This window comes from Excalfactoria chinensis, chromosome 1, assembly GCF_039878825.1.
Source record: "Excalfactoria chinensis isolate bCotChi1 chromosome 1, bCotChi1.hap2, whole genome shotgun sequence".
Classification (NCBI taxonomy): Eukaryota; Metazoa; Chordata; class Aves; order Galliformes; family Phasianidae; genus Excalfactoria; species Excalfactoria chinensis.
In genome coordinates this window covers 167,499,752-167,524,591 of record NC_092825.1, presented here as the reverse complement: position 1 = coordinate 167,524,591, position 24,840 = coordinate 167,499,752, and the positions used below count along the sequence as shown (strand labels likewise).

At 42.4% G+C, this 24,840-nt stretch overlaps 1 protein-coding gene across 1 annotated transcript in view; it reads right to left on the bottom strand.

The window, feature by feature from the left end:
• The window catches only part of CRYL1 (crystallin lambda 1), a 49,976-nt gene extending 27,123 nt beyond the window's left edge, over positions 1-22,853 (bottom strand). Inside the window, exons 1-4 of the mRNA XM_072335381.1 lie at positions 22,715-22,853; positions 20,620-20,727; positions 13,513-13,639; positions 1,239-1,400 (exon numbers count right to left, since the gene is read on the bottom strand). Of these exons, the coding sequence (XP_072191482.1) occupies positions 1,239-1,400; positions 13,513-13,639; positions 20,620-20,727; positions 22,715-22,746 (429 nt within the window). The 5' untranslated portion in view covers positions 22,747-22,853. The remainder of the gene's footprint in view (positions 1-1,238; positions 1,401-13,512; positions 13,640-20,619; positions 20,728-22,714) is intronic.
• Positions 22,854-24,840: the final 1,987 nt, after the last annotated feature.

The window sequence follows — 24,840 nt, the reverse complement described above, 5'->3', positions numbered from 1 at the left end:
TTGAGAAGGACTTAAGAGGTTCCAGTTGATGAAAAACAAAAGCCAGTGTATGCACTTGCAGCATGGAAGGCCAGTGGTATCCTGGGTGACCAGTAGAGCAAGGAAGGTAATTGTCTCCCTCTGCCTTAATCAGGACCCAGCTGGAGTACTGCATCCAAGTCTGGGGTCCCCAACACAGGAAGGATGTGGAGCTTTTGGAGAAGGTCCAGAGGAGGGCCATGAGGATGATCCAAGGACTAAAGCACCTCTCCTATGAAGACAGGCTGAAGGAACTGGCCTTCTTCAGCCTGGAAATGAGAAGGCTGCAGGGACACCTCATTGCAGACTTTGAATTTTTAAAGGGAGTTTATAAACATGAGGAAAATCAACTTTTTACATGGGTAGGTAGCGATAGGACAAGGGGGAATTGTTTTAAACTAAAAGAAAGGTAATTTAGATTAGGTTACAGTGAGAGGCTCTTTTCTGAGAGAGTGGTGAGGTACTGGAACTGGTTACCTAGGGAGGTTGTGGATGCTCTGTCCCTGGAAGTAGTTGGACGGGGCCAGGTTGGGTGGTGCCCTGAGCAATCTGATCTAATACTTGATCTAGCAGCTGGCAGCCCTGCCTGTAGCAGGAGGGTTGGAACTTGATGACCCTTGAGGTCCCTTCCAACCAAAGAGATTCTACGATCTTTGTCTTTTTTTTTTTTTTTTTTCTTTTTTCTTTTAATTAGAAGAGGATTTAAAAAAAATAAAAAAAAAAAAGTAAATTATTTGGACAAAATCCTTCTAATCAGTCACCCCAAGGCACAATGGCAGTGGCAGAAGAGTGTCAAAAAGGAACAAATGTTTTGACACTGCAGCATTAGGCTACAGGTTGCTGTAGAGATACCACAGTAAAGCAGCACTGTGAAAAGAGCACAGGGAATTTTATAGGTTGGTCCACAAAACACAGACTCCCTGTATTTTGAGACCCAGTGGCTGGAATAATACAATACCAGCACAAGAATTCAGATGGTAGGTATCTTGAACTAGCAGTATAAAGCATACATGCATATGGTCGATTTAGTATATGCTGTTGCTCACAAAACAATTAAACTAAAGCATTACTGAAAATTTGCTCCCTGTATACTAACAGTGGCACAAAAGTACTCAAAATATCCTTCAGTCTCTCTCAGTATGCAAGAAATAACTTGGGACACTGTTTAAATCAAATACCTCTAATACCACTATAAGAACAACGCACTCCATCATACTTACAGGATGAGACACAATACACTGCTTAACATGTTTAAGGCCAGTGAACAACTTGCTGGGTAAGAGGCAAGAAGTTGAGCTGCTCAAGATAACGTTGTCATCAACGATGAGATCTAACTGACTGAAAATCTTCTTTTTCAGTTCCAGGTTCTCAGGAGTACATTCCTGAAATAAGAACATAAAAACAGTGTTAGTAGACTTCTATTAATAGCACTTATCCATGCATTTCAGGCTTCAAACAAACAAAAATATAAGAACTTCATACAAACCACCAGTTTTAATTCAGTATGGATACACCAGTAAGCCATAACACAAAAAGATCTTCCTGCATACAAAGAAAGGGAAAGCCCAGGAGGTTCTCTACAGCAGAAGAGAGATGACCACACACCACTGGAGACTGAACATAAAACAGACTGTTCTGGTTTGCATACAGTATAGGCTTCTATTGATGCACTGATGTAACATGGTAGGGAGGAAGACCACCTGTTTTTTGTCACTGTTTTTGATTGTTTTCAAGAGAATATCAAATGAGGTAAGGCTGTATTCTTTTCAGACAAGACAAAAAAGAACATATGCAGCTCAAAAGAAGACAAACCTACAGTTCCCAGAACTATGGCAGAGAATACCAACTGTAAGAGTCTGCACTAAAATACCTGCCATACTCAAAAAACTATTCAACCTATTTCAGCCCAGAGAAAGATTTCTGAAAAACAATGCATACTATCAAAGCTTCTCCCAGAGCTAATGAACATGTTTAGCTCTGCAGAATTGCAGTGTGAAATTTCACAGGTATGAGCCAACAGCCAGATTCAACCTCTAGGATGTTAAAAGTTATCCCCAGGAGCTGCCTGAAGGAGAGCATGCAGAAATCTGGGAGCAGTGAGGGTGTGGGAAAACAGAAGATCCCAGAGTCAACAAGAAATACTTCCATCTGACCAGGACAAGGCCAGCCCGCTTGGATTCTTTGCTTTTGTTTGGTTGGGCTTTTTGTTTTTTGTCCAAAAGAATCCAAACAGAATTCCAAACTTCCAAGACTTCAAGCTTTCCCCTTAAAACACACAGACAACACCTACCTTTCTCCCCCCATCTATCAGCCTTTCATCCCACCCTTCCTGTTATGCTGAACCAGACAGGAATGCCCAGGGCAAGAGTTTCCATCATGCCAGATTAAAAGGGTTAAAACTAATTTTAAGCCTTATTAGGATATAAGCAAGTTACATGGGACAGTACTAAAAGTTCCATGATGCAGAAAAGATAAACAGGGTCATTTAAGAACTCCAGATAGAGCCCAAAGTAATAAATGGCCTTATCAAAACAAAGTGATACTTTGCTCCTAATTCCAGGATCCCTGCTTGTTAGTTAAGTTTAAATAGTTTCTTTTAGTAAAGCCAAAGATGAAGAGAATTCTGCAGATACTGTTCAGGCTAATAAAAGGGTCACACTGAATAGACTTATTGAGAACTTGAAACTCTAAGCCTCCTCTCACATCAGATGATAATCAAAAAGGCAAAGTCAAATCTGCTGGAAACTCAAACCTGCCACGATTACGCAAGGCTTCTGAATGGGCTATTTGCTTGAAGTTTCTCATATAGCATCACAATTGTATTCGTGTTGTTGGACCACTGCAAAGAGGTTTCTATCCTCATCAAGCATGCAATTATTTTCTCAGAGAAACCAATTCCCTTAAGAACAGAGGGAAAATGAAGCTCTAAACAACCTATTAAACAGGAACCTCACTCACTGTCAGTTCTGGAGCCCAGAGAGGTCTGAAGCTATCCTGCTTACCCTGAGAAAAAGAAGATCAAACAAAGATAAGATACAGTTTTAAAGCCACCACAGTCTCTCTCAAAGAATCAGTGCTAAGAAGGTTAGCACACACCTCAATGCATTTTAAGTGACACTGAATATTCCTGTGCCTTTTTTGTAGGCAGGATGGCACTTCTCATGTGCAGCAAACAATGCACCTTTATTCTGAGGCTTGAGCACCTGAACAAGGCTGCTACTAACCTGACTTTGACTTTATCAGACACCTGATCAGAACACAACAGCTGTTAATTTTTAAAACCCACTTCCTGGAATAATTACATTCTACTAACAACTTAAAGACAACAGGTATTAAGCTGTCTAACAATATGTTCAGGAAACACTCAGCAGCTGCTTGACCACCCTACCAACTCTGAATGCACTGCACAAAGATAAGCATGTACCAGACCACATCCACTCATACCCAGACGAAGTCTAGCAACCCCTAAAGAGAATCTGCCCTCATATGACACAACCCCTTGAATAAATGCCAGTATATATAAAGCTTATAAGTTTTATCTGTTTAAGTCAAGTGGTTTTGTACAGGCTCTTTCCACCACGCCATCTGCACTCCTACACACATCCATGCTCATCTGAGCACAGTAACTTCATTTACTTCCACTAGATGCTGGCATCTTCCCAGGTTCTTCCCATCTACTCTTGGACACACCAAGGAAGCAATCCACCTCCCTCTAGGAAACACTCCCCAAAACACTTCCTTGCAGAACATCCTCCTTCTCCTTGCATTGTCAATTAGACTTGCTGCCAAGACTACGTGTTTTCCAGCCCTGTGTGGTTAAGAAGCAAAGCGTTGCCTGAAGCAAAGCACTGCAACACCACTGCATGTAAATGCACCAAATGCAACACAACAGTACTGAAAGAGCAGCACAGGCATAACAGCATGAGCTGAAATCCCAAGATTTATGCTGACACAAAAAAAGGTCAAATATTACCAGCCATGCAGCAACACCCTTTTACATCTCACAATACTGTTGTTGGGAGCAGCACTGAACCACTTGACAACAGTAAAGTCCCACAGCCCAAACCACGACTAAGACAGAAAATCACTCTCTTGATTTCTGTCTTTTCAGTCTCCAATGAACTCAACAGAGCTTCAACAGCAGGTGAGCAGCTTAGAGGCCATATCCACTCTGACTGCTACAAACGCACTCTTCACCTTGAGCACTTAAGTGAGGATCTCCACATGCACCACAAACTCTGGCTTCATTCCTGTATTTATACACTCCACTTACAGCACTCTAAGTGCTCTCAGTGCTGTGATGTAGTTGTCAGCTTTAAGGCACTTCAAAGAACACTCTCCAGGGCCAGGTGCCATACAAACCTTGTATGTAGACATCACAAGAAGCCTTTAGGGCACTAAGTTCCCCCACAGGCCAGAGCCAAACAGCACTCCTGGGACACAAAAAGTTCTCACAGACTCACTGTCAGCTTTTGGGAATATGAATGTCTTCTCAGGATTAAGAAACAAAAAGCACCGAGACATCTATGTCTCAGAAAGCAGCTTTTCAGCACCCAATCCCTTTATACAAATAATTTTATCTTCTACAGCTATAATTGACTAAAAAGAGAAAAGACTTCAGGCATAGTTCTTTTATTGCTAACTTATCAAATCACTATAGAGGGATATATTTTTAAAACAAAGCCTGATTTGCATGCACCTACATAAAGACATGGGTAAAACTAAATACGTTAATCTTTTAAGGACAGGAGATGAAAGAGAACAGGAGATCTGGAAATTTAGTTAAATGAAACAGATCCTTGAGATCTTTCAACTGCAGCAAGTGCCTGTACAGTCAAATGCCATTATTCCATATTTTTTTAACAAATCTAAATAATAACAATGAAAATAATATAAATAATAAAAAGCATCAGTTGACTCCAGAAAGAAGCTTAAAAAATGAATGGTCTAAAATTTGGCAGGGTGATATTCGCCCTACACCAAATAACGTGATTACATCTCAGAGAGATGAGTTCTGCCTAATTCCTACAGGAATTTTCTGAGTAACCTACTCTAAGGAAATCACTTCAGCAGGGGCTCGAACTGGATGATCTCCAGAGGTCCCTTCCAGGCCCTATGATTCTGTGAATCTGTTGATATGAGCATAACCACAACTTCCTGTGGCAGGAAACTTCATCAAGTGGTGCTTTCTTTGAAGGAGTTCCAGGCCCTCAATCGTTTCAGCTGCTCTCCTCTGTGCCTTCTCCAGTTCCCATCCATGTATGTTGATAGGACTATTCGCTGCAAGTTCAGCCTCTATGAGATGTAGGTTCATCAACATTTTTATGTAGAAGTAAAATAGTAACTTCCCATTCATTGCTCATCCCTTCCCAAGTGACACTCAATATTTTGCAGGTGCTTGTTTTTGTATGTTTTTTTACTCTACGAATGCATACTAAATTGATGATTTGGGAGAACTGTTGGACAATTCCAAATCTTTTCCAAGTCAGAACTGCTGTTAGTAACTTCTGAATCACACAGGCATGATTCAAATCATTTTCCCTCAGCTCTGTTATTTCATACCTATGTGAATTACCTTCTACTTTATCTCTGATCAGGTTTAGAAGGCTTACCAGGAATTTCTTGAACTTGTATTGCACTAGGCCATCTGACAGAACTTACTGTCACCTGCAAACTTGAGCATAGCGGGTTAATACTGCCATTCCTGGGTGAAAACATTGAACAGTTCCAGCAACAAGGAAAGGGACCTGGGGGTGTTGATCATGCTTGGCTGAACATGAGTCAACAGTGTGTCCAGGTGGCCAAGAAGGCCAATACTATCCCAGCCTGCATTAGAAATAGTGTGGCCAGCAGTAGCAGGGAAGAAATCACCCCCTGTACTCAGCACTGGTGGGGCCGCATCTCGAGTACTGTGTTCAGTTTTGGGCCCCTCACTACAAGAAAGACATTGAGGTCCTGGAATGTGTCCAGAGAAGGGCAAAAAAACTGGTGAGGGTTCTGGAGCACAAGTCTTATGAGAAGCATAAACTGGGAGTTTGGGAGTTTAGTCTGGAGAAGAAGAGGCTCAGTGGAGACCTCATTGCACTCTACAACTGCCTGAAGGGAGGCTGTGATGAGGAGGGGTTTGGCTTCTTCTCCCAGGCAACAAACAGGACCCAAAGAAATGGCTGCAAGTTGCATCAGGGGAAAATTAGATTAGCTATAAGGAAAAATTTCTCTCAGAGGGTGGTCAGGCCTGCCCAGGGAGATGGTGGTGAACACTGCCAGGGACAATTGCAAGAGGTGTCTGGATGAGGAGCTATGAGATATGGTTTAGTGGCTTGTGGTAGCAGTGGTGAGGATGAGCAGAGGAGTGTTGGACTGGATGATCTTGTAGGTCCTTTCCAACCTTGTGATTCCATGAACAATTTTTAAGCTTCTTTAAGATTTCTTTCTATAAGAAAGCATAAGGAAAAAAATAAAGACAAAACAGCCTCCCCTACACCCCTGTTCAGGGCACGCTCCTTTACACTTTGAGGTGAATCAATCTTAATTCCTCTAGCATGGAATGGGGGGGAGGTGGAGGGGGGGACTGAGGAAGATCACAGAATTGAAAGAAACTATTTTGTCCCCTGTTCTAGCACTCTCAAAATCAAATTCCCCTCCATTGAAATTCTTACACTGACTTCCCAAAGCATTTGGCCTTACAACTGTGGTCAAGTACTGTGATTGCTTACATGTTTTTGACTTCACAAACAGTGGAAGTGGCTATAGTGACAGGGCATTAACAGACTGCTCAGAGAAGAAGTAGAAGGTAAGAGGCAGGATTGCAATGCAGGTCTTGGAAAGCTGCAAGCTTGGCTTGTTTTGAACAAGTCATAGGAAAACCTAGGAAATAACATGCAGTGCAAAGATGTTACAAAAGTGAAAAGAACCAAGTCACTAGTTTCATCTTAATCTCTTCACTCTGAGGATGACAAAAGCCAGGAGGGTTCAAGTGCTTCACAGATTTTGATTTCAAGGTTATTCCACACTTTGTTCTGCAATTCCCAAACAGAGAGAAGCAACCACTTGATTAAGTATATTAACTACAGTAAGGTGTCAAATAAGAAGGCACCACTTCAGACTGCAAATGTGGCATATTTACTTCAGTTTCCCTTTAGGAAGTGCTTTTAAGCTCACCTAAGGGTAAAGTAAGAACTGCCACTTGACAGAAGATTCATGCACACCCATCAGTTGGGTCTGGGACACAGTACAGACACACGCAGCTGTCACTGAGCAAGGCTCCAGGCTATTGGCCATCTATCAGAGCAGTGTCAGTACTCTGATCAGTTAGAATGAAGAAGATTAAAAACAGCCAAATGACTCTTATAACAGTGTTATGTTATATATGCACTACAACCTGAACCTACAGCTGCTAAGAGGGAGTACCTGCTTCTGCACAACTGCAAGGGGCAAGATCAAGGGAGACTGACCCTGAAACACACAGGGAAGGAGCAGGAACCCAGACAAGCAGGATATAAGCCAGGGAACAAAACCCCAACAGGGTGTCAGCCCCTATCCCCCCTGCAGATATGCATTCCAAACACCAAGTACACAGCTTCCTCCAAAAATGTTTTAAGTACATGTTCAAATACCCAATCACTAACAAAACATGTCTGGAGACAAAAGACTCCTTAGATATGAAACAATCCCTCAAACAAACAACACAACCTGGGCAATCAAGTCCTTTTTTTCTTTTTCTTTTTCTTTCTTTTTTTCTTTCTTTTTTTTCTGTCCCCAACCTGGTATCCCTGTAAGTCCAGGGTAAGAGAAGGCTGAGAACAGCAGGGCTATAACTGAAGAGCCAACAGGTGAGTCACTTTTGAGGGGCCCACCCTGCCACCAGTTGAGATAAATATAAAAATGGTAACTTTAAAAGCAAATTTGTGGACCTCAGCTCCAGTAAAATAACTTCTTCTGTGCCTTGACTGAGTTCATACCAGGAGGAAATTTGATGCTTCCCAAATCACTAGCTCTTGACTGACACAAAAGACTGTCTACCACATGATACCGTACAAATAAATACCATTACAGTGAGGTGGAATCTAGCATTTAAATGGAAACATTTTGTACTTTCCTACAGTTCAGAAACATACCCTGTTAAGAACTAGAGCAGTATATTATCAAGTTACTGTCATCGTGTGCTGTTCAGGACAACTGACTGAATTACAAGTGTCTGTTCAACTTTCAGTTTGCACAAAATAGCAGGTGCTGGGAAAGCAAAACTACATGACCTAAATCAGAGTCAAAATTTGAAGATTTCAGAGCTTCTGGGAGAGGGAGAATATTGTTTTCAGGTTTTTTGTTTTGTTTTTTAAATGCATACCAATGAAGGGAATTTTTGCCTCAACTAGTATCAGTATCACACAATGAAGACAACCACCATTTTCTATGAGGTTGCTGTATCCTGCAAAGCTTTCAAGGGATGAATAGACAAGATGATGAGGCTGCTATAGGAGAGATGACCATCTTTCTTTTTTGTTCCTTTAGGGAAGGGAAACAAGATCTTAACATAAGGTTGATGGACACTCTCCTCCCCACATCCCATTTCAAAGAATCAGATCTCTTTTCTTTTACTGTGATCCTACCCAACCTGAAAAACAGAGAAAGGTACCAGGGGAAGAAATGTAAGAAAGACAGTAGAAATGTAGGTCTTGAAAGGAGACCAGGGAACACTGAAGGAACATGAGGAGTAGGGTTAACTGCTGGGCAAGATGACAATTATGGCAATGAAGACTGTTTTCAAATCTGCAGTGGTCAGTAATGCCAATTGATACACACAGAGGCTAGACAGGAGTGAACGTTAGAAAATTTTGAAGAGTTCATTCAGTAATAGCATCACAGAAGTGACACGAGCAAGCTGCTTATTCAAACACCATTTTTCAGTTCAATTCAAGCATGGACAAAAAGGTATTTTACAGCAGGTGTTTGTGATCAGACTCATTCAACCTCTAAAAATCACAAACAGTTTTCCCCAAAACATCTACAAAGATGGCAACATGATTAAAAACCCTGGAACCAGCTCCTTCAGAAGCTGAGATGCAACTTCTGCCTCAAGATTGGCGTTTAAGCTAGATAAGGTAAAACAAAGCCTAAGGTTACATTTGCCCAACTAAGCAAACAGACCCATGTTTATTTGTCCAGCGCTCCAAGCTGATCAGATAGCAGACCCAAAGAAACTGTGTTGCTGAAATGCTCGAACACTGCCTTGCAGCAGCTTTTCATTTACATAGGCATTAACACAGCTTCCAAATCAGGATTGTCTTTTACCCTACAGGTTCAGGGCAACAGTAGGCATCTCTGCACATAGCTGTTTGCAGGTATTTGCCCATCACCAGAAGTAAAGAAGTCCTTGGGAGCCATCAGAAAAGTAAAACAAACACTAATGGTAGAAACTGGTTATCGATCAAAAACAATTTTATGACAGGACACAAGAGACACCTACTATCAAGTCTCCCAGGTAAACACTGCTAGCCCATTGTGTGGCACCTCCAGTCTTTTTGGCAGTTGATGGGGTTTTTTTGTTTATTTGTTTTTTTAAGGTGGTAACTGTTTTTCTGACTGGGGGGGATAAAATAGCCAGGAAGATCTAAAGGTAAGCAGGCTAAAACTCTATTAGTGCTATTGTCACCAGTTCAAAAGAATTTGCAGATGTCATGGGGAACAAGAGGAGACCCTCCCTTCTTAAAGTAAACAATACACACACACAACACACACACACACACAAACTGCCTCCTTTGGGGCATTTTATACAGAGGGCAATAAAAAGGTAGAAGGATAAATACCTCATACTGTGAGGATTACAACTCCTTTCTACAGGAGTAGTCTAAGGTTACCTTCATCCCTTTGCAGCATGCTTCATCCCATGGCTCAGCAAGCACCCAGCTCTGCAACCCCCAGGCCCATCAATGACCCTGCCAAGCCCTGCAGCTCATTGCAAGCTCTGCCCTTAGAGCCAAGTCATTCTCCTGCTTGATGCCAGAGTACACAAAAGCTCAAGTATCAAACCTAAGATCTTACCAACAACTAGTCATCCCATCCTCCTATGTGAGCTAATAAACTTTGGAAGAGTTCAGTAACAGAAATAATAGAGCAAAGCATAAAAAGTTGTGATTTTAATAGCACTGTGGTAAGAGACTTCCATCTGCTTTCTAAGTAGTGTAAGAAAACTCTAAGAAGGGAAATAAACTTCAATAATTTTCTGAGTGAATACTCATGTTTTAGAGAAAAAAAGAGAGATGGATTTCGTTCTGCAGATGATGTAAAGCACACCAAACCATTAAAACAAGTTGCTTCATAAAAACATCCAAGACAGTGAAGATAAACCAATACACAAATCATACCCTGTTCACAGAAGGTTGTGATGCTACTGTTCCGATTTTTTTCCCCTCAGTCCTTCTAACTATCCCTTGCATCTTTTTCACTTCTGGATCTACATTAATGCTAAAGTTCCCATTAAAATAAATAAATAGGAGGCCCAGTACAATAATTCATTCAAAGAGCACAAAGACCAAGGAATTTACCTTTTTTTATTATTATTATTATTATTTATTTTTATTTTTTTTTATTAGGGATGAACTTGCTCTATTAAGGTCAAAATTGAAAAGAAATTAAGATTTAACCAACTGAGATCTAGTGCAAAGAAATGCAGATCTCATGGAAGTCTTCTGACAAGTTAATCAGTAGGATTTTATCATCAGACCAGAAAATTAAGCCCTCTATATTCAACCAAGATTAACACAAATGATGTTTTTAAGTAACCAATAAAAAAGTCAATACACCTGCCCCATAAGTTACAATTGTTCCATCTTGTCCTCCTAGTTTCAAAGCTTTACTTGGTCAAGTTTCAGAAGTTCAGTAAGGTTCAGCGAGAAGGTAGTCAGTTCATTGCTGAAATAAGGCTATGAGCTTAGAATAAGAATTCTTTTATATCCATTTCCCCTCCCACCCCCATCCCAAAAGAACAAATTAAAACCTAGTTCAAATAACTAGTTCGGATGAGAGGCAAGAGACAAAAGTTGCAAGAACAGAAGGTCCAATTTGATATTAGGAAAGAAGCATCACAATGAGGGTAATGAAACAGCGCAGCAAGTTACCTGAAGAAGTCTTAATCCTTAGAGATTCTCAAAATTCAGTTGGAAAAATGCTAAGCAAGCTGATGCAAGTTCATCCTGCTTTGAGCAGCAGGTTGGACTAGCTGACTTCCACAGCTCTGTTTTAATGGAAAATTCTGATTCTGCCACATTTGTCCAAGACTTTTCACAGAACAGCAAATCAAGGAGAACATGAGTGGGGGGAAAGAATGCAGCCCCAGATTAATCTGAAGCAGCATGCAGGCCCTTCTTCAAAAATCTTACAGCAACTCCATTACAGCTGCACCAAGCTTCAGAAGACAGTCAAGGACAATTGAGGATACTTGTACAGCAAAGATCAGACACTAACAGACAACACAGAGGGAACAGAATCACCAAACTGATATACTAGGTTGTAAGAAATGCTTGAAAGGATAAAAGAAAAGAGGCATAAAGAGGAGTCTACTAGGACCAAGAAGGTAGACTTGACAAAGCTGAAATGGCACCCAGACAGTCATGACTGCGAAGGATAAATTTGCCAAAGATGAGAAAAAGGCACAAGAAAGCATCAATTCATAGAAGGAACTGTTAAAATATATATATTTTCTTTCTTCAAGATGCATGGAGAAAAGGAATGTGTAGAGCTAGAAGAGGACGTAAGTACAAAAGGGCCATCTAGAAAATACACACAGAACGAGTGTTTCTTTGCTACTTCTGTTTTTGCTTTCTAATCCTTGCAACAACTGAAGTCCTGCTTCTGGAAACTCCCAGGGTCTGTCCAAAATGCGAAGAAGCAAAATAAATCACAGACAAAGAGAGGGGTAACCAAAAAATAAGATTCTGGAACATGCTACCCAGTTTTTGTATAGCTACAACACCCAACCCAGTAACAGGGATATACAGCTGATGATTTGAAATAACTGAATATGTACCTTTTGGTACCAAAGTGGAAGAAAGCAGCAAACATGATGCCACTTCCAAGGGAAAAATCTATACACTGAGCCTGTAAGCCTTATGCCCCTATTAAGTGATTTTAAAAAAAGGGTAGTACTGAGTGAACTTTAAATAAACGTGGAAGAATCAAAGCAACTTCTTCAAAGGGAAGCCCTTGCTCACAAACCTAGTTGAAACCTCTAAAGGAGTCAAGCAGCAGTCACACAGCTGATGCAGTCAGCGTGCATGTCCAGAAGTCTCATAACACAAAATAAAGGCTTTCAAGGGAGTTAGCTAGTTATATGAGGGATGCAGTAACAGACAGTGACTGGCAGTCAGCTCTTACTCAGTGTAACATGCTGACCAGCGCTGTTTCACAGAGGTTAAAAGACCTGCTAGTTAGCTCACAGAATTGTTGATCCTTATCATTACTACTGCAAACATCTGCATAAGACTGAGTGAATAGACAATAAATTTGCAGATTAAACTCAGCAGAGGTAATTGCTTTACCTGCCATTCTTCCCCCTCAACTTGGCAAGAGGAAAAAGGGCTGGCACTCTGTCCTCTTGATTGAAATTATGATTAAGGATGTGTTGAAGCTGATCAAACTGCAGTATTTACAGCCTGAGACATTATGAACTGTAAACTCCTAGATGCAGCACATGAATGCATAGGGACAACTAACGAACACTGGAATAGCACTGGGCAACCCTGTAAGGTAGAAAGTGTCAAGTCCAAGCAAACTTATTTATGCTTTACTCCAGAAATGATCTCTGCTGCATCCACTCATTTAACTGCGCCCACGTCAGTGAGCATACTAGTAAATAAGCACCAGGAAGTGTTAAGTCCAGAAAATTAGCTCATTCCTCAGACAAATGTTACTTAGCAGCATGGATTCAGTGCTCTCTGCAAACCTGCAGATAGCTGCTTTCAGCTACTATTTCAGCAATTTGTGCAGGACTCTTTGCAGCATTCATGACAAGCTGTTGTGGCAGAATTTTTGCATGAGGTCACAAGCAGGAAGAGGCCTGCATTCCAGGACAGCAGAACAGAAGTTACCTTTGGTATAGCCACATTCCCAGCCTCTAGATACCTAGAAAAGAATACTTTTTAGTCCTAGCTCCAGGATGTGTGATGTCGTCCAATAGATAAGCCCTCCCCTGAGTATTTCCTGTCCCATATTCTTCTTTCTAACAGGTACAGCCTTTGTTAAACACACGGGTAAACAATTCTCTCACAGCTTAGCCAGCAGAGAGGTGTTGTTTTTTCCCCCAACACAACCCAGAAGAAACTTGCAAAGATTCTCAAGCAGGAAAACTACAAAGAAACAGTAAGAAACAGTAATATGTCCTGGCTGGAAAGAGTTTTAATCATAACACAAACCTCCTTACAGGGTCAGGGTATTGAACCTACAGCAAACAGTTTTTCACTTACGTTGTTTGCTAGGAGTTGTCAAGCATTTGCTTACCTGAATGAAAGTAGCACCCTCTACTGCAGCCTTCAGGTCTGTGCAGACACTGATGAGATCCAGCTGCTTCTCTGCACTCAAAGTTCCTTTCAGGAATCCCGACTCCTCCAGCTCTTTCATTTGTTTGCTAACAGAAATAAAGCACATTTAGCCACATCATTTTTAAGCCACTATTAGTATTATTTTTCAATAAAAGCTTCTTAATGACACAGTAATGACATGCTATTTGTCATGCCACTGTATGTACAGTCAGAAACAAAAAGGTTAATTTCAGTCCTTTATCTATGCTTCTCTCTCTGTTCCCCTCCTTCCTTCAACAAGGATTTTTCCTTCTCTTCAGACATGGGCAGCTAAAAGATCTATTCCTAATCTCACATTTGTCACCATGTCAAATTTTTCACTTGTGCAGATCAGCAAGAATTTCTCCTTAAATTTAGTGTACCTTTTATTTTGTTCCTTTAGTATTACAAACAACAGCCCTTTTGTTATGACATCTCACTGTAGGATCATTGTTTAACCGTAGTTAAAAAAAAAAAAAGAGATGCATTCCATGCAGCCACAAATTGTTCCTAAAAAATAAAAAATAAAACTAAAGAAAATCCTCCGGACACAAGTAATAACTACAGTGAGTGCCTGAAAATTCCTGTTAGTAAATTGAGTATCCAGAACATTAACTGAACCAGCGAACACATCACTGCTGCATTTGGACAAGCCACCTGAGTAAGTCTCTACAGTTTGAAACCCTCAAAAGCTGAGAGCAAAAAGGACATTTTCAAAACTGTTTGAGTAACTGAGAAGAGCAGTTTTTGCAGAAGTTACATGGGATTAAACCATCTGATCACTATCAACTGGAAGCTCCTTGATACAACCATTAATACATTTAAACTTACCAGTTGCCTCAGTTCAGAACTTCTCTATAGCTTTGCTATTATTCAGCAAAAATTGTTCATTCTGAAGAGAGGAAAAAATTCAGCTGATGGTTATCAGTAAGGGGGGGTGGGAGGAGTCCTTTGTTCTCCCTGCCAAGTTACTTAAAAAACAAAACAAAAAAAAAAACTTTGGCTTCTTTTTTGGGTGCTTGCTTACATAATAAGTACATTGCACTTGGCACCCAGCTGGAGGGTAGAAAAGCCACAGCAAATAGGAGCTGTACAGCCTGGGAAAAGAAAAAATGGTGTATTCCTGCATAACAAAAATCATACAGCTGAATATAGAAACAAGTAATGATCCACCACATGTTCCCTAAGTGACTGCGACACAAGGGCACACATGACAGTCTGCATGAAGGGATTTCTTGGGACAGTACCACTGGACTTAGTTTGCACCTAGAGACCCCAAACATTTGCCATATTGACTACTGCAGCCAGAGGCAGACACTGCCCTTAATCCTTACGAAGCCAGGCAGGCAAATAGCCTTGAGACAAGGGTAGCACCAGCTCCAGAACCTCTTCTCCAGTCCAACCCCAGCACTTACACTGAGGCAGCATTTCTTCACCTCTATCAGCCAGGCAGCTGCAGCCACCTTTACAGCAGCAACCTTAAGCAGAGGTATTGCAGACAGGGATCGACTGCACCTCAGCTTTCAGCCATTGTATGAAGTTGGGTTGAGAAGCCCATCAACAGCTTTCCAAGCAACATTTTAAATTAACAGAAGAGGGAGAGGGATGTAGGCCACTCCACCTCCATCTTTTACTCCATGCTTTTCAGACTGCTTGCTGAACAACATGGGCTAACACATTCACACTCTGTCAATCCATACTTTTATTTAGAGCTCTTTACTGTTAAGAAATGTTGAATCCATAGATCTAATAATAAACTTCTTCCTCTAGATTCTCTAAATAAAATAAGGGAGATTAATCTCACCTTCCCTGTCAGCACATTCTGAGACAATCACCTTCAGTTCTCTTTCAGAGAGGGTAACATAGTGCCTTTGTCTGACTTTTTTTCTTGGCATTCAAATATGCTATGTCTCATCTTATGATAGAAGTACCTATTTCTCCCTGCAGAAAATAGCAAAAACAAGCCATTGAGATAACAGTATTCTTAAGTTAGCAAAGATAAAAGTTTCTTATACAAAGACAATCCAGTTCCAACTAAACTACACAGAAGTCCAACCTCCGAGATTCAGCAGGCCCTTGAATCTTCAGCTTGAGCTGAAATCAACTTTCAAATTCTGCAGGCACAGTAGCTGAAGTAAAATTCTGATTTGTTGTATTTTCTTGGGTACAACATAACTAAACTCTACTAGTTCCAATACGGTTTTATTAAAAGGTCATAACTACCAGAATCATAGAAACCTTAGAGTTGGAAGGGACCTCTGAAGGCCAGCTCCCCTTCAATGAGCAGGGACACTGCAGTTAGACCATGTTGTCCAGGGCCTGATCCAGCCTCACTGTCAAAGTCTCCAGTGACAGGGCATCAACCACAGCACTACATAACCTACTCCAGTGCCTCACCACCCTCACTGTAAAAATATTTTTTTCCTTATATCTAACCTAAACCTACCCTCCCTGAGCACAGACATTTCTCCTTGTTCTTCTTTTCTTTGCCACCCTCACTAATACATTTATAGTCAGTGTGATTGTTTTATTCCACGGATGAACTCCAAGTTGTCCAAATGCTAAATTAAATTCCCCTTGGGTCCTACATTGCCACAGAAGTGTAAGCAATGGCAGGGAGCCTCCCCAGTACTTAAGATGCACTAAACAGTAACAGACTGGTTAATGCACACAGCAGTGCACCACTGACCTCTACTGGATGACTTTTTATTCAGAGAAGCTTCAATTTCAGAACGATTGTCCCCAAGAACAAGCACAGACTGAAAGGACAGACACAGCAGTCATTGCTGGAGGACACACCACATGACTTCACACTGCAGCTGTACCACATGCAAAGCTTGAGAAGTTTGACTTGGTATCCATAAGGTCTTCAGCGAATGATAAATTCACACCCAGAAGAAAATACTAATTCTTTAGAGAGCCCACACTTTGTTACTGCCTATCTTCAGTATATCACTGTTGTATCAGACTGTACATGTCAACACAATCCTGGGAACTGAATCAGCATTTACTTCAAAATAAGGCACCAATCTATACCAACACCCTGGATTCAAACTGCCTGTGATGCTCTAGGTTACAATGTCTATTGCAGAAGGTTTTACAGAAGGGCCTTGGAAATGATGACAATAACTAGTCTTTTTCTTCTGCAGCAGGGGAGAGGACTGGAGGGAATGGAAGTAGACACCATGCCTAAAGGTGCTTGGCCTTACAGTTTCCAAACCTAAACAGTTCAGCATAAGCCCAGAGTATGCTTATGAGTATGTGGCCACCCAGACAAGACTGAGTAGAATAGACAAGCACCAGAGCACTACTCAGCACAACCACCCCAGCCTTCACATCTCAGGAAACCAACACATTTCTGAATACAGAACTTCTGAAAAGCAGTTATCAACTCCATCACAGCAGAAACCCAGCTCCAGGCCCCATAGTTCCTTAAAAGAACCTGGAAACTTTTCATCCTCAGTGACCAGAGGAAACTGCTGTCCTAAGACTGTCTTGGGGGAACAATTAGACCAGTCTCAAACTTCCCATCCACTTCTTCTACACAATATTCCTTCCACAGTCTCATTACCTCATTATTATTAGTGCAACATTTCCACTGTGTTTTACCTTTATCAGCAACATAATTCTTTATAGAATAGTAGCACAGTGCCTATTTGAAAGAAATCTGCACAACAATCAACGGGCAAGGGGGCAGCATGCACTACAACTACACAGTAGGTTTTGCACTTAATTTCGGGAATACTGTGCTATTTGTTTTTCTATTTTTTGTTATTTTAAAGTTCAGCAATCAAATCAGAATCACAATGACTCAGAAGTGTCAGATAGGAAAAGTTACACTTTCCAAGGCAGGTTACTACAGGTTTTGTTCAGTAGATCAAGTGGCATGAAACGGTTCAATTGATTTATTTATTTTTTCCTCTCTTCCCCGGAAAAAAAGGTTGTTCCATTAGAGCAGGCACTGGTTAATCAAGCTACTGGTACACCCAGTTCAATCCAGCATGAAGTCACTTTCTGTGTCAGGGCACCAACTACCACACACATGTCAGCAGGTAGGTAGGCCATGAATCTACCATGCTAAGCTAGGCCTTAGTAATCGCACTTTCCGTATCTGGTCCACTGCTATTGTGGTAAGCTGTTACAAATTTCCACATGCGCCAGTAGATGCAAATTCCACAGTTTGGTCTCATTTTAGGGCACAAATTCTGGAAATAGTGCAGAGTACATTTCAGAGTTTCCACGCAGATAAAAGCAGGTCTTCCTCATCAACAGCAGGTCCATCTTACCGCCTGCAGATCTGTACACCTGCTGTTTTGAGAGACCTAAATTCACTATGTTAAGGAATCCTGAAGAGCTCTTCTTACACAGCTTCTATTGATTCAGAACAGCAAGTTACAAGCCAATGTACCAAAAGTGAATCACACAATAGGTCATTTCTACTCCTTATAAAAGTGCTGTGTACTACTCAAATCTTCTTCTTAGTTTAGAAAAGGAAAACTAAGAACATTCCTTTGGACTCTTGAGTTTAATATTTTAAAATAGCTCCATACTCTAAGCCATGGGCTAAAGAACAAAACTCTTTTCAACACTGAACTAAAAAGAAACAAACAACAGCCACGCACACCAAAACAACACACCCACAAGTGCACTTTAAAAATCTCCCAGAAAGCAAATCCCAGCAAGCTCAGAGAAGTAACTACCAACTGCTTTGTCACTCAACTTCATCAGGCAGACCCTGCTGCTCTCCCCATATGAGCCTTCAAGATCTGCTGAAGTTCCAGCTCTTATAAAAACATCTTCCCAGTAACAAAAACAGATTTACTGCAGGTTGCATGCTATGATATCAGTGCCAAAAGAATGTTCAAGTTTAACTGTATTTTCACAGATTCAATCATTAAAATACTGGTTGGGAAAAAATAAAAACAAACCAACAACCGCATCGCTTGTGTTCTTGTCACAAAAGCTATGTTTTTCTAGAACTAAACTTTTTAACTAAGATGTTAGAACAGCCAAGACACATAAGTTAATTATAAGTTGAGTTAAGAACACCTTATGTAAAGGGCAAAACCTGCCTTGAACTCCTATGGAACAGCACATACAGGCACAGGACAGTACACTGACACACCCAAATAACTCTCTACCCAGCTATGCACAGTAATTTATGTTTCTCTTTTCCAAGCTGAAAACCTTGGAAGACTGAAGTCCTCATTCTGCTATTAGACAAGGAATAGAGATGAGTGCTGGCTTTACTAACATAGCATGCAGAATTCCTCCCGTTCTCAATAATCTACAGTCTCACTGTGGATTTTGCTATGACAGCAATTCTGCAAAAAAAAAAAAAAATGCAAGTGTCATCATATAGGTGCAGTAACAGATATGTTGGGTTTGACTAACATCTACCTGCAGAGTTTTGAAGGAAGAAAAACAACACAAAGACAAACCACCACCTAAGAAAGATTTTTCCCCTCCGTCACTATCAAATCTTACTTCTTTCTTTAAGAAGCAAATCTCACTAAACATTGCATACTGCTTAACCTCCAAACTCTAAGAACTGAACTAATTCAACAAAGAGCCCCTGAAGTCCCTTGATATGAGCCTTGTTACTCAAAATAATCAGAGTGAAACAAACCGTAACACTTTTTCAGGTGAAACTTCATGCCTAAACCAGCTGCCATGTAGCAGTTAGCATTTCATTATAAGACAGCAGGAAGGGAACACTGAAACATTTAGTTTGATACTTATGATCAAACAACCAGAACTTTAGAATTAAGTGCTGGTAAAGCAATAGAAGGCTGTGTGCAGAATCACTCTATCAATGCATGCCCCCTCCCACACAGACTTCATTTCCAGAACTGGCAAGAAGAGGGTAAACAGGACCAGTCAATGTTCCTTCTAACTTATGAACCAGTGGCCAAATAAAGCAGCTAAGGATCCATGCTCAAAGCAAACAAAAGGGAATAGCTCTTCATGCAGAGAGCAGTAAACCTGTACATCACAAAGTCCTCTGGCAAGGAGGTCACAGAAAGACTTATGCAGGTTCAAGGGAAGGTTAAGAGAAATACTTAGAAGCACTATGGTTAAGAGTCACTCAGTACATATGCAACTTCAAGGCACTGTAGGCTCGGGGCGGGGGGGGAACAGACTGGCAAGACATGAACTTATACCTCTCAGACATTCCCAAAGAACAGGACTTTCACCACAGTGCAACAGGGTTATCAGAGAAAAGGGTTGGGGCGTACTGCTCCTAAGCACTGACTGTTCTCATGCTCACGCCCTCAAATCTGCACATTTTAAGGTGCTTCCAAGCCTCTACTGTAACTGGTCAGTAGTTATGCCTTCAGCATGTCTCCAAAAAAGTTACTTCAAATTTTTAAATATTTCTAATTACAGAAAACTAGTAATTATAGTACAGCTCCTTAGCAATCAATATTAGCTTCTTTGCATCTTGAAACACTCTTTGTTGTATTTCTACACACACAAAAAAAAAAATGATGTGTATTTAAGTTTAGCCTGTAGACAACCTAATCACAGAAGATATGGTTTCAAGAACTTGGATCTAAACTTAAGCTCTTAAATCTTTATTTAGTAATTGGAGTGTTCTTCAGAAGAGATTTGGGAACATGGTTCTTCTGTTAGTAACTGTAGTCATAGTTTATGCTAATGTCTTCTTTAATGCTCAAAATCTATGCTCCCTCAAATGAGACTGTTCACTCATAGTTACAGAAATCCTACACATTCATTACAGTGTCAGTCATTTTCTGGCAGTGACAGGACAAGGGAGAATAGTTTTGAACCAAAAGAGATGAGGTTTAGGTTAGATGTTAGGAGCAAATATTTTTTATTCAGAACATGGTGAGGCACTGGCACAGACTGCCCAGGGAGCTGTAGATACCCCACGCCCAGAGGTGCTCAAGGCCAAGATGGATGGGGCCATGGGCAGCCTCAGCTATTGGGCAGCAGCCCTATCGATGGCAAGGGGTTGGATCTGGACAGGCTTTAAGGTCCTTCCAACCCAAGTGATTCTATGACAGCTAATCAGGAGACTTACCGAATGTTTTCCAGTGCGGTTGTTAATTGTTGTTGTGCAATATCATAAAGTTTCACTTTGAAGCCTCCAGCAGCAAACACCATGGCCCAGCTGCGACCAATGAGTCCACTGAAAAGGAAATAAATATTAACCAATTAATAAATAAGTATTTTCTTCTGGGGTCCAACGAGCACTTCAAGAACTAAACCAAAGTTTGGATTCTCCAGCATTTAATCTAAAGATCAGTTACATATTAATAAGAATCTAATCTCTCTCTGCAGCAAAGAAATATCCTTCACTGGTTGTATAGAAGCTTCTGAGAGCAGGGAGAGTGATAACAAGGAGTCATAAATGGAAGAACAGCAGAATTCTAAGGAGCAGGAACCACTACTTTGGGACACTGGATTCAAGTGTCAATAGCTTTGCCAGCTGTAATCCTAACCTAAGAGCTGGTGCAAAGAACTGCATTACCTGTGGCCCATTACTGAGAAAGTTGCAGTAATCAATAATTATATTACATCAAAGCAATGCTGGTTTTAGCTTAAATAGTTTTATTACTGGGCATTAGCTTCTTCAGATTGAAGCACTGAGACACGGTGCAGTAAGATTAAGTAACTTCAGATCACATTAAAAACAAATAGTAATAACCCCAGCAAGAACTCCACAGCCTCAACTGTCACAGTGACAGCACTGATCATTACGTGCATTTTCTGCCACTTCCCACATTGCTGTCCCTGTAACACTAAACTTAAACAACCTCTGGCATTTGGGAAAAGGAAAGGCCAGGAGGGTAACAGTAAAGGAAGGTGGGGGGTGTAATAAACAGAGATAAGCCCACAGACCAGATGCAAAAAGAAGGAAGAGAAAAATAGGAACACGATCAGGCTTTATCTAAAGGAGAACAAACAAAAGAGAACAAAACAGGAAGCTTTGAGGAAAAAAGTAGGAGTCAGAGGAAATAACCGAGGCAAAAATAAAGTGAAACTTTACATTTAGTATTGGTGAATGAGAACCTACTGGCCACTTAAAGCATACAACTTAAACTCTAAATCAAACACACGCTATAGCAACCCAGAGGCCTGCATTTCTCAAGCAAGCTACAGAATAAGTGCACTTACAGAAAAGAGGTACAGACCATGGTGGCCACAGCAGCCTCCCAGCTAGCAAACACTCGTCAACTAAAAGTACTTAACTCTAAGCAAGCATACCTGGGCTACCAATACCTTTATAAACTAGTAACACCTCTTCAAACCGTACCCTGAATAAAGGGTATTTAAATCAACACTTTAAAACAGCAAGTTTTACTTTTATTCACATTCAGATTTCTAGGATGGCCAGATTTGCTTTCTTCAGAACTCCACAGCACACAAAGCTGCTCGGGGCAGGCAGCAGCCTTGTGCTATTCCTGCACTGAACACAACAGCAACACCTCAACGCGTTGCTGACGTTGCCCTCCCGGACACGCAGCGCCGTCAGCCGGGCTCCAGGAGGAAACTCAGCCCCTGGGGTCCCACCTGTTCGCCTTCGAGGCGGCGGCACGCAGCGGTGCCGGCGGGCCGTGCTGTCACATGGCAGCGGCGGACACGTGCCGCTGAGCTCCGGCGGCCGCGGACACAGCGCGACTGAACGCCGCGCGGCTGTGGTCAAGTAGAGGCCGTCGGCTTGAGCTCAAGGAGAAGGTGAAGCAACGCGCTCGGGAGTCAGAGATAGCGCCGTGTGTTGTGACAGCAATGCAGAGCCTACCAGGGAAGTCCAGCAGCTCGGTGACACTGCTAGCTATTAGAGCTCTCAGCCTCCTCCCCCAGCGCTCCACTTGTGCAGAAACGGGATGGAGCGCGGGGCTCAGCGCTGCCGCAGACCCGCAGGAGGCCACTCGTTACGGAAGCGCCGCCGGCTTTCCCGGGACGCACGGAGGCCTCCCGGCCTCTGGCAGCGCCCGCCCGCGGCCCGCCGGGCCCCGGCCGGCAGCCACCATTCCCGACGCCGCGGACAGCCGCTACCGCCCGGTCCTGCGGGCTGCGGCTTGGCGGCCGCCGCTCACCCCGAGGCCCGGCATTCCAGGGCCGCGCCGCCCCGCGCGCAGCGCCCCCCCGCGGGCGGGCGGGCAGCCCCTCACCTGCCGATGATCGCCACCCGGGTGGGCTCCATGCTCGGCAGACCCGCAAGCACCGCCGGCACACAGCGGGGGGCGCCGCCACCGCCGCCTTAAAAACACCCGCTCCCCACCCACGGTCCCGCCATGTCACGGCCGCCCCCATTGGCTCCTGCTACGAGCTCTGCCATTGGCCGCTCGCCGCGCCCCTCAGCGGCCGCTCCTCGAGCCCGGCCGGCCGCCCTCGGTCCCCCGACGGGAGGGAAGCGGCTTCGATGGGGCCGCCCCGGCCCTTGGCGCCGGGTGGAAGCTCCCGTGCAGCGCCGTGAGGCAGCAGGCGGGGGTCTCATCTCCAGGACGGGAGCAGCCTTTGCCACGACGCAGCCTGCCCGGCATTCCTCCATGCAGGCGTGTTGAACCACGGCCAACATTTCGCTTTTATGCAGAGGCCTCAGTTGTACCATAGTGGCAAAAAGTATCAGAGCCACAGCTTCAGAGATGCTCGGGTTCCACATCCCACTGAAACGCACCCAGCTGTGAGAGTCGGCCTTGGGAGCTGCGGCCTTTCCTGAAGGAGCAGCAGCCCCATCCCAGCGTGCTTGGGCCGCAGAAAGCTCTGGATCCCAAATTTAAAGTTCAAATTTAAAGCTAATTCCATGCTTTATTTATTAGGGAAGCACTATTATCATTCAAAATACTTTCTTCCTGAATTCTGATGATGCTTTTTTGTTGACTTTGCTCTTTTTGCACGAGAACTTTTCTATACTCTGAAAGAATGTGACTTTACAGTGCCAACACAACTAAGCTGACAGCTCTATAATTTCTGCTGGAGTGCTGCATTACCCGATTTTTGTTTATTCTGTATAGTTCCCATTCATCTGTATGTTGCTCGGTTATCATGCTGGATGTTCCTGAAAAGAAATAAAAAAATAAGATATTTAATGTTTACTTGCTACCAAAGATCAGTACGCTTAGCATAGCTGAGAACCACTGGTAAGTTTTGTGTTAATGGCAAACTGGAAAAAAGAAAGTTGACTTCCCTCTCCCCCTTCCCCCCGAATTAAGCCTTTCATAATTACTGAATGTCAGCGAATCAATTTGGTTATCATTTCTTCTAATTTCCAAGAAGGAAATTTAAAAACCTACATAATCGTTCTCAATATCCATTCCCCTCACTAGTGCTTCACTAATTCCAACCACGTGGAACAAGGAGGCCGATATCTCAGAAGCATAAATCCCTAAAGGCCTCGTGATGACCACCCATGGGACAGCAGATAGAAAGAAAACCAAACTACTATCTCTCTGACCTCAGCACCTAAACACTGCAGCTGCCATTAGGTGAGAAATGGAGAAGCCAAGTGCAGGCCACTGGTCCCCAAGATTGTAGGGCAACAGCATGCAGGAAACCTGGCCTTGCCAGTTGATGGCTCAGAAGCATTGTTCTATTATTATAGCAAATACCAGTTTTGCTTCTTTAAAGGCTGATTTGAAATTGCATGACTTGGCACATATTACAAAGAACTTTGTCTAGCCAAAGTGTAATTGAAGCTCTGTGTGTTTACCTTGTGTACACAAGCTTTTACTTAAAGAAAAAAAGATCCTAGATAAAAGAGATGTATTTTGGACTTTGGAAACATGGTTTTGAGAACAGGATCATCATCGCTTCCACTTGGAATTACTTACAGGTTATCTCAATATTCAATGATATTACTGAGATGCATATTTAAGTCTGAAGTTGCCTTATGAAAGACTAGACTTTGAGAGTCAAAAGCAAGACTCAGTGGTAGACAAGTTGATAAGAAGCTCTATGGAGAAGAACCTGGGTGTCTTGGTGGACAGCAGGTTGTCCATGAGCCGGCAGTGTGCCCTTGTGGCCAAGAAGGCCAATGGGATCCTGGGGCTCATTAAAAAGAGTGTGGTTAGCAGGTCAAGGGAGGTGATTCTCTTCCTCTACTCTGCCCTTTTGAGGCCACATCTAGAGCACTGTGTCAGTTCTGGGCACCTCAGTACAAGAAAGACAGGGAACTACTGGAGAGAGTCCAGCAGAGGGCCACAAAGATGAGGAGCCTGAAGCATCTCCCTTAGGAAGAAAGGCTGAGAGACCTGGGACTGTTCAGCCTTGAGAAGACTGAAAGGGGATCTCATCAAGT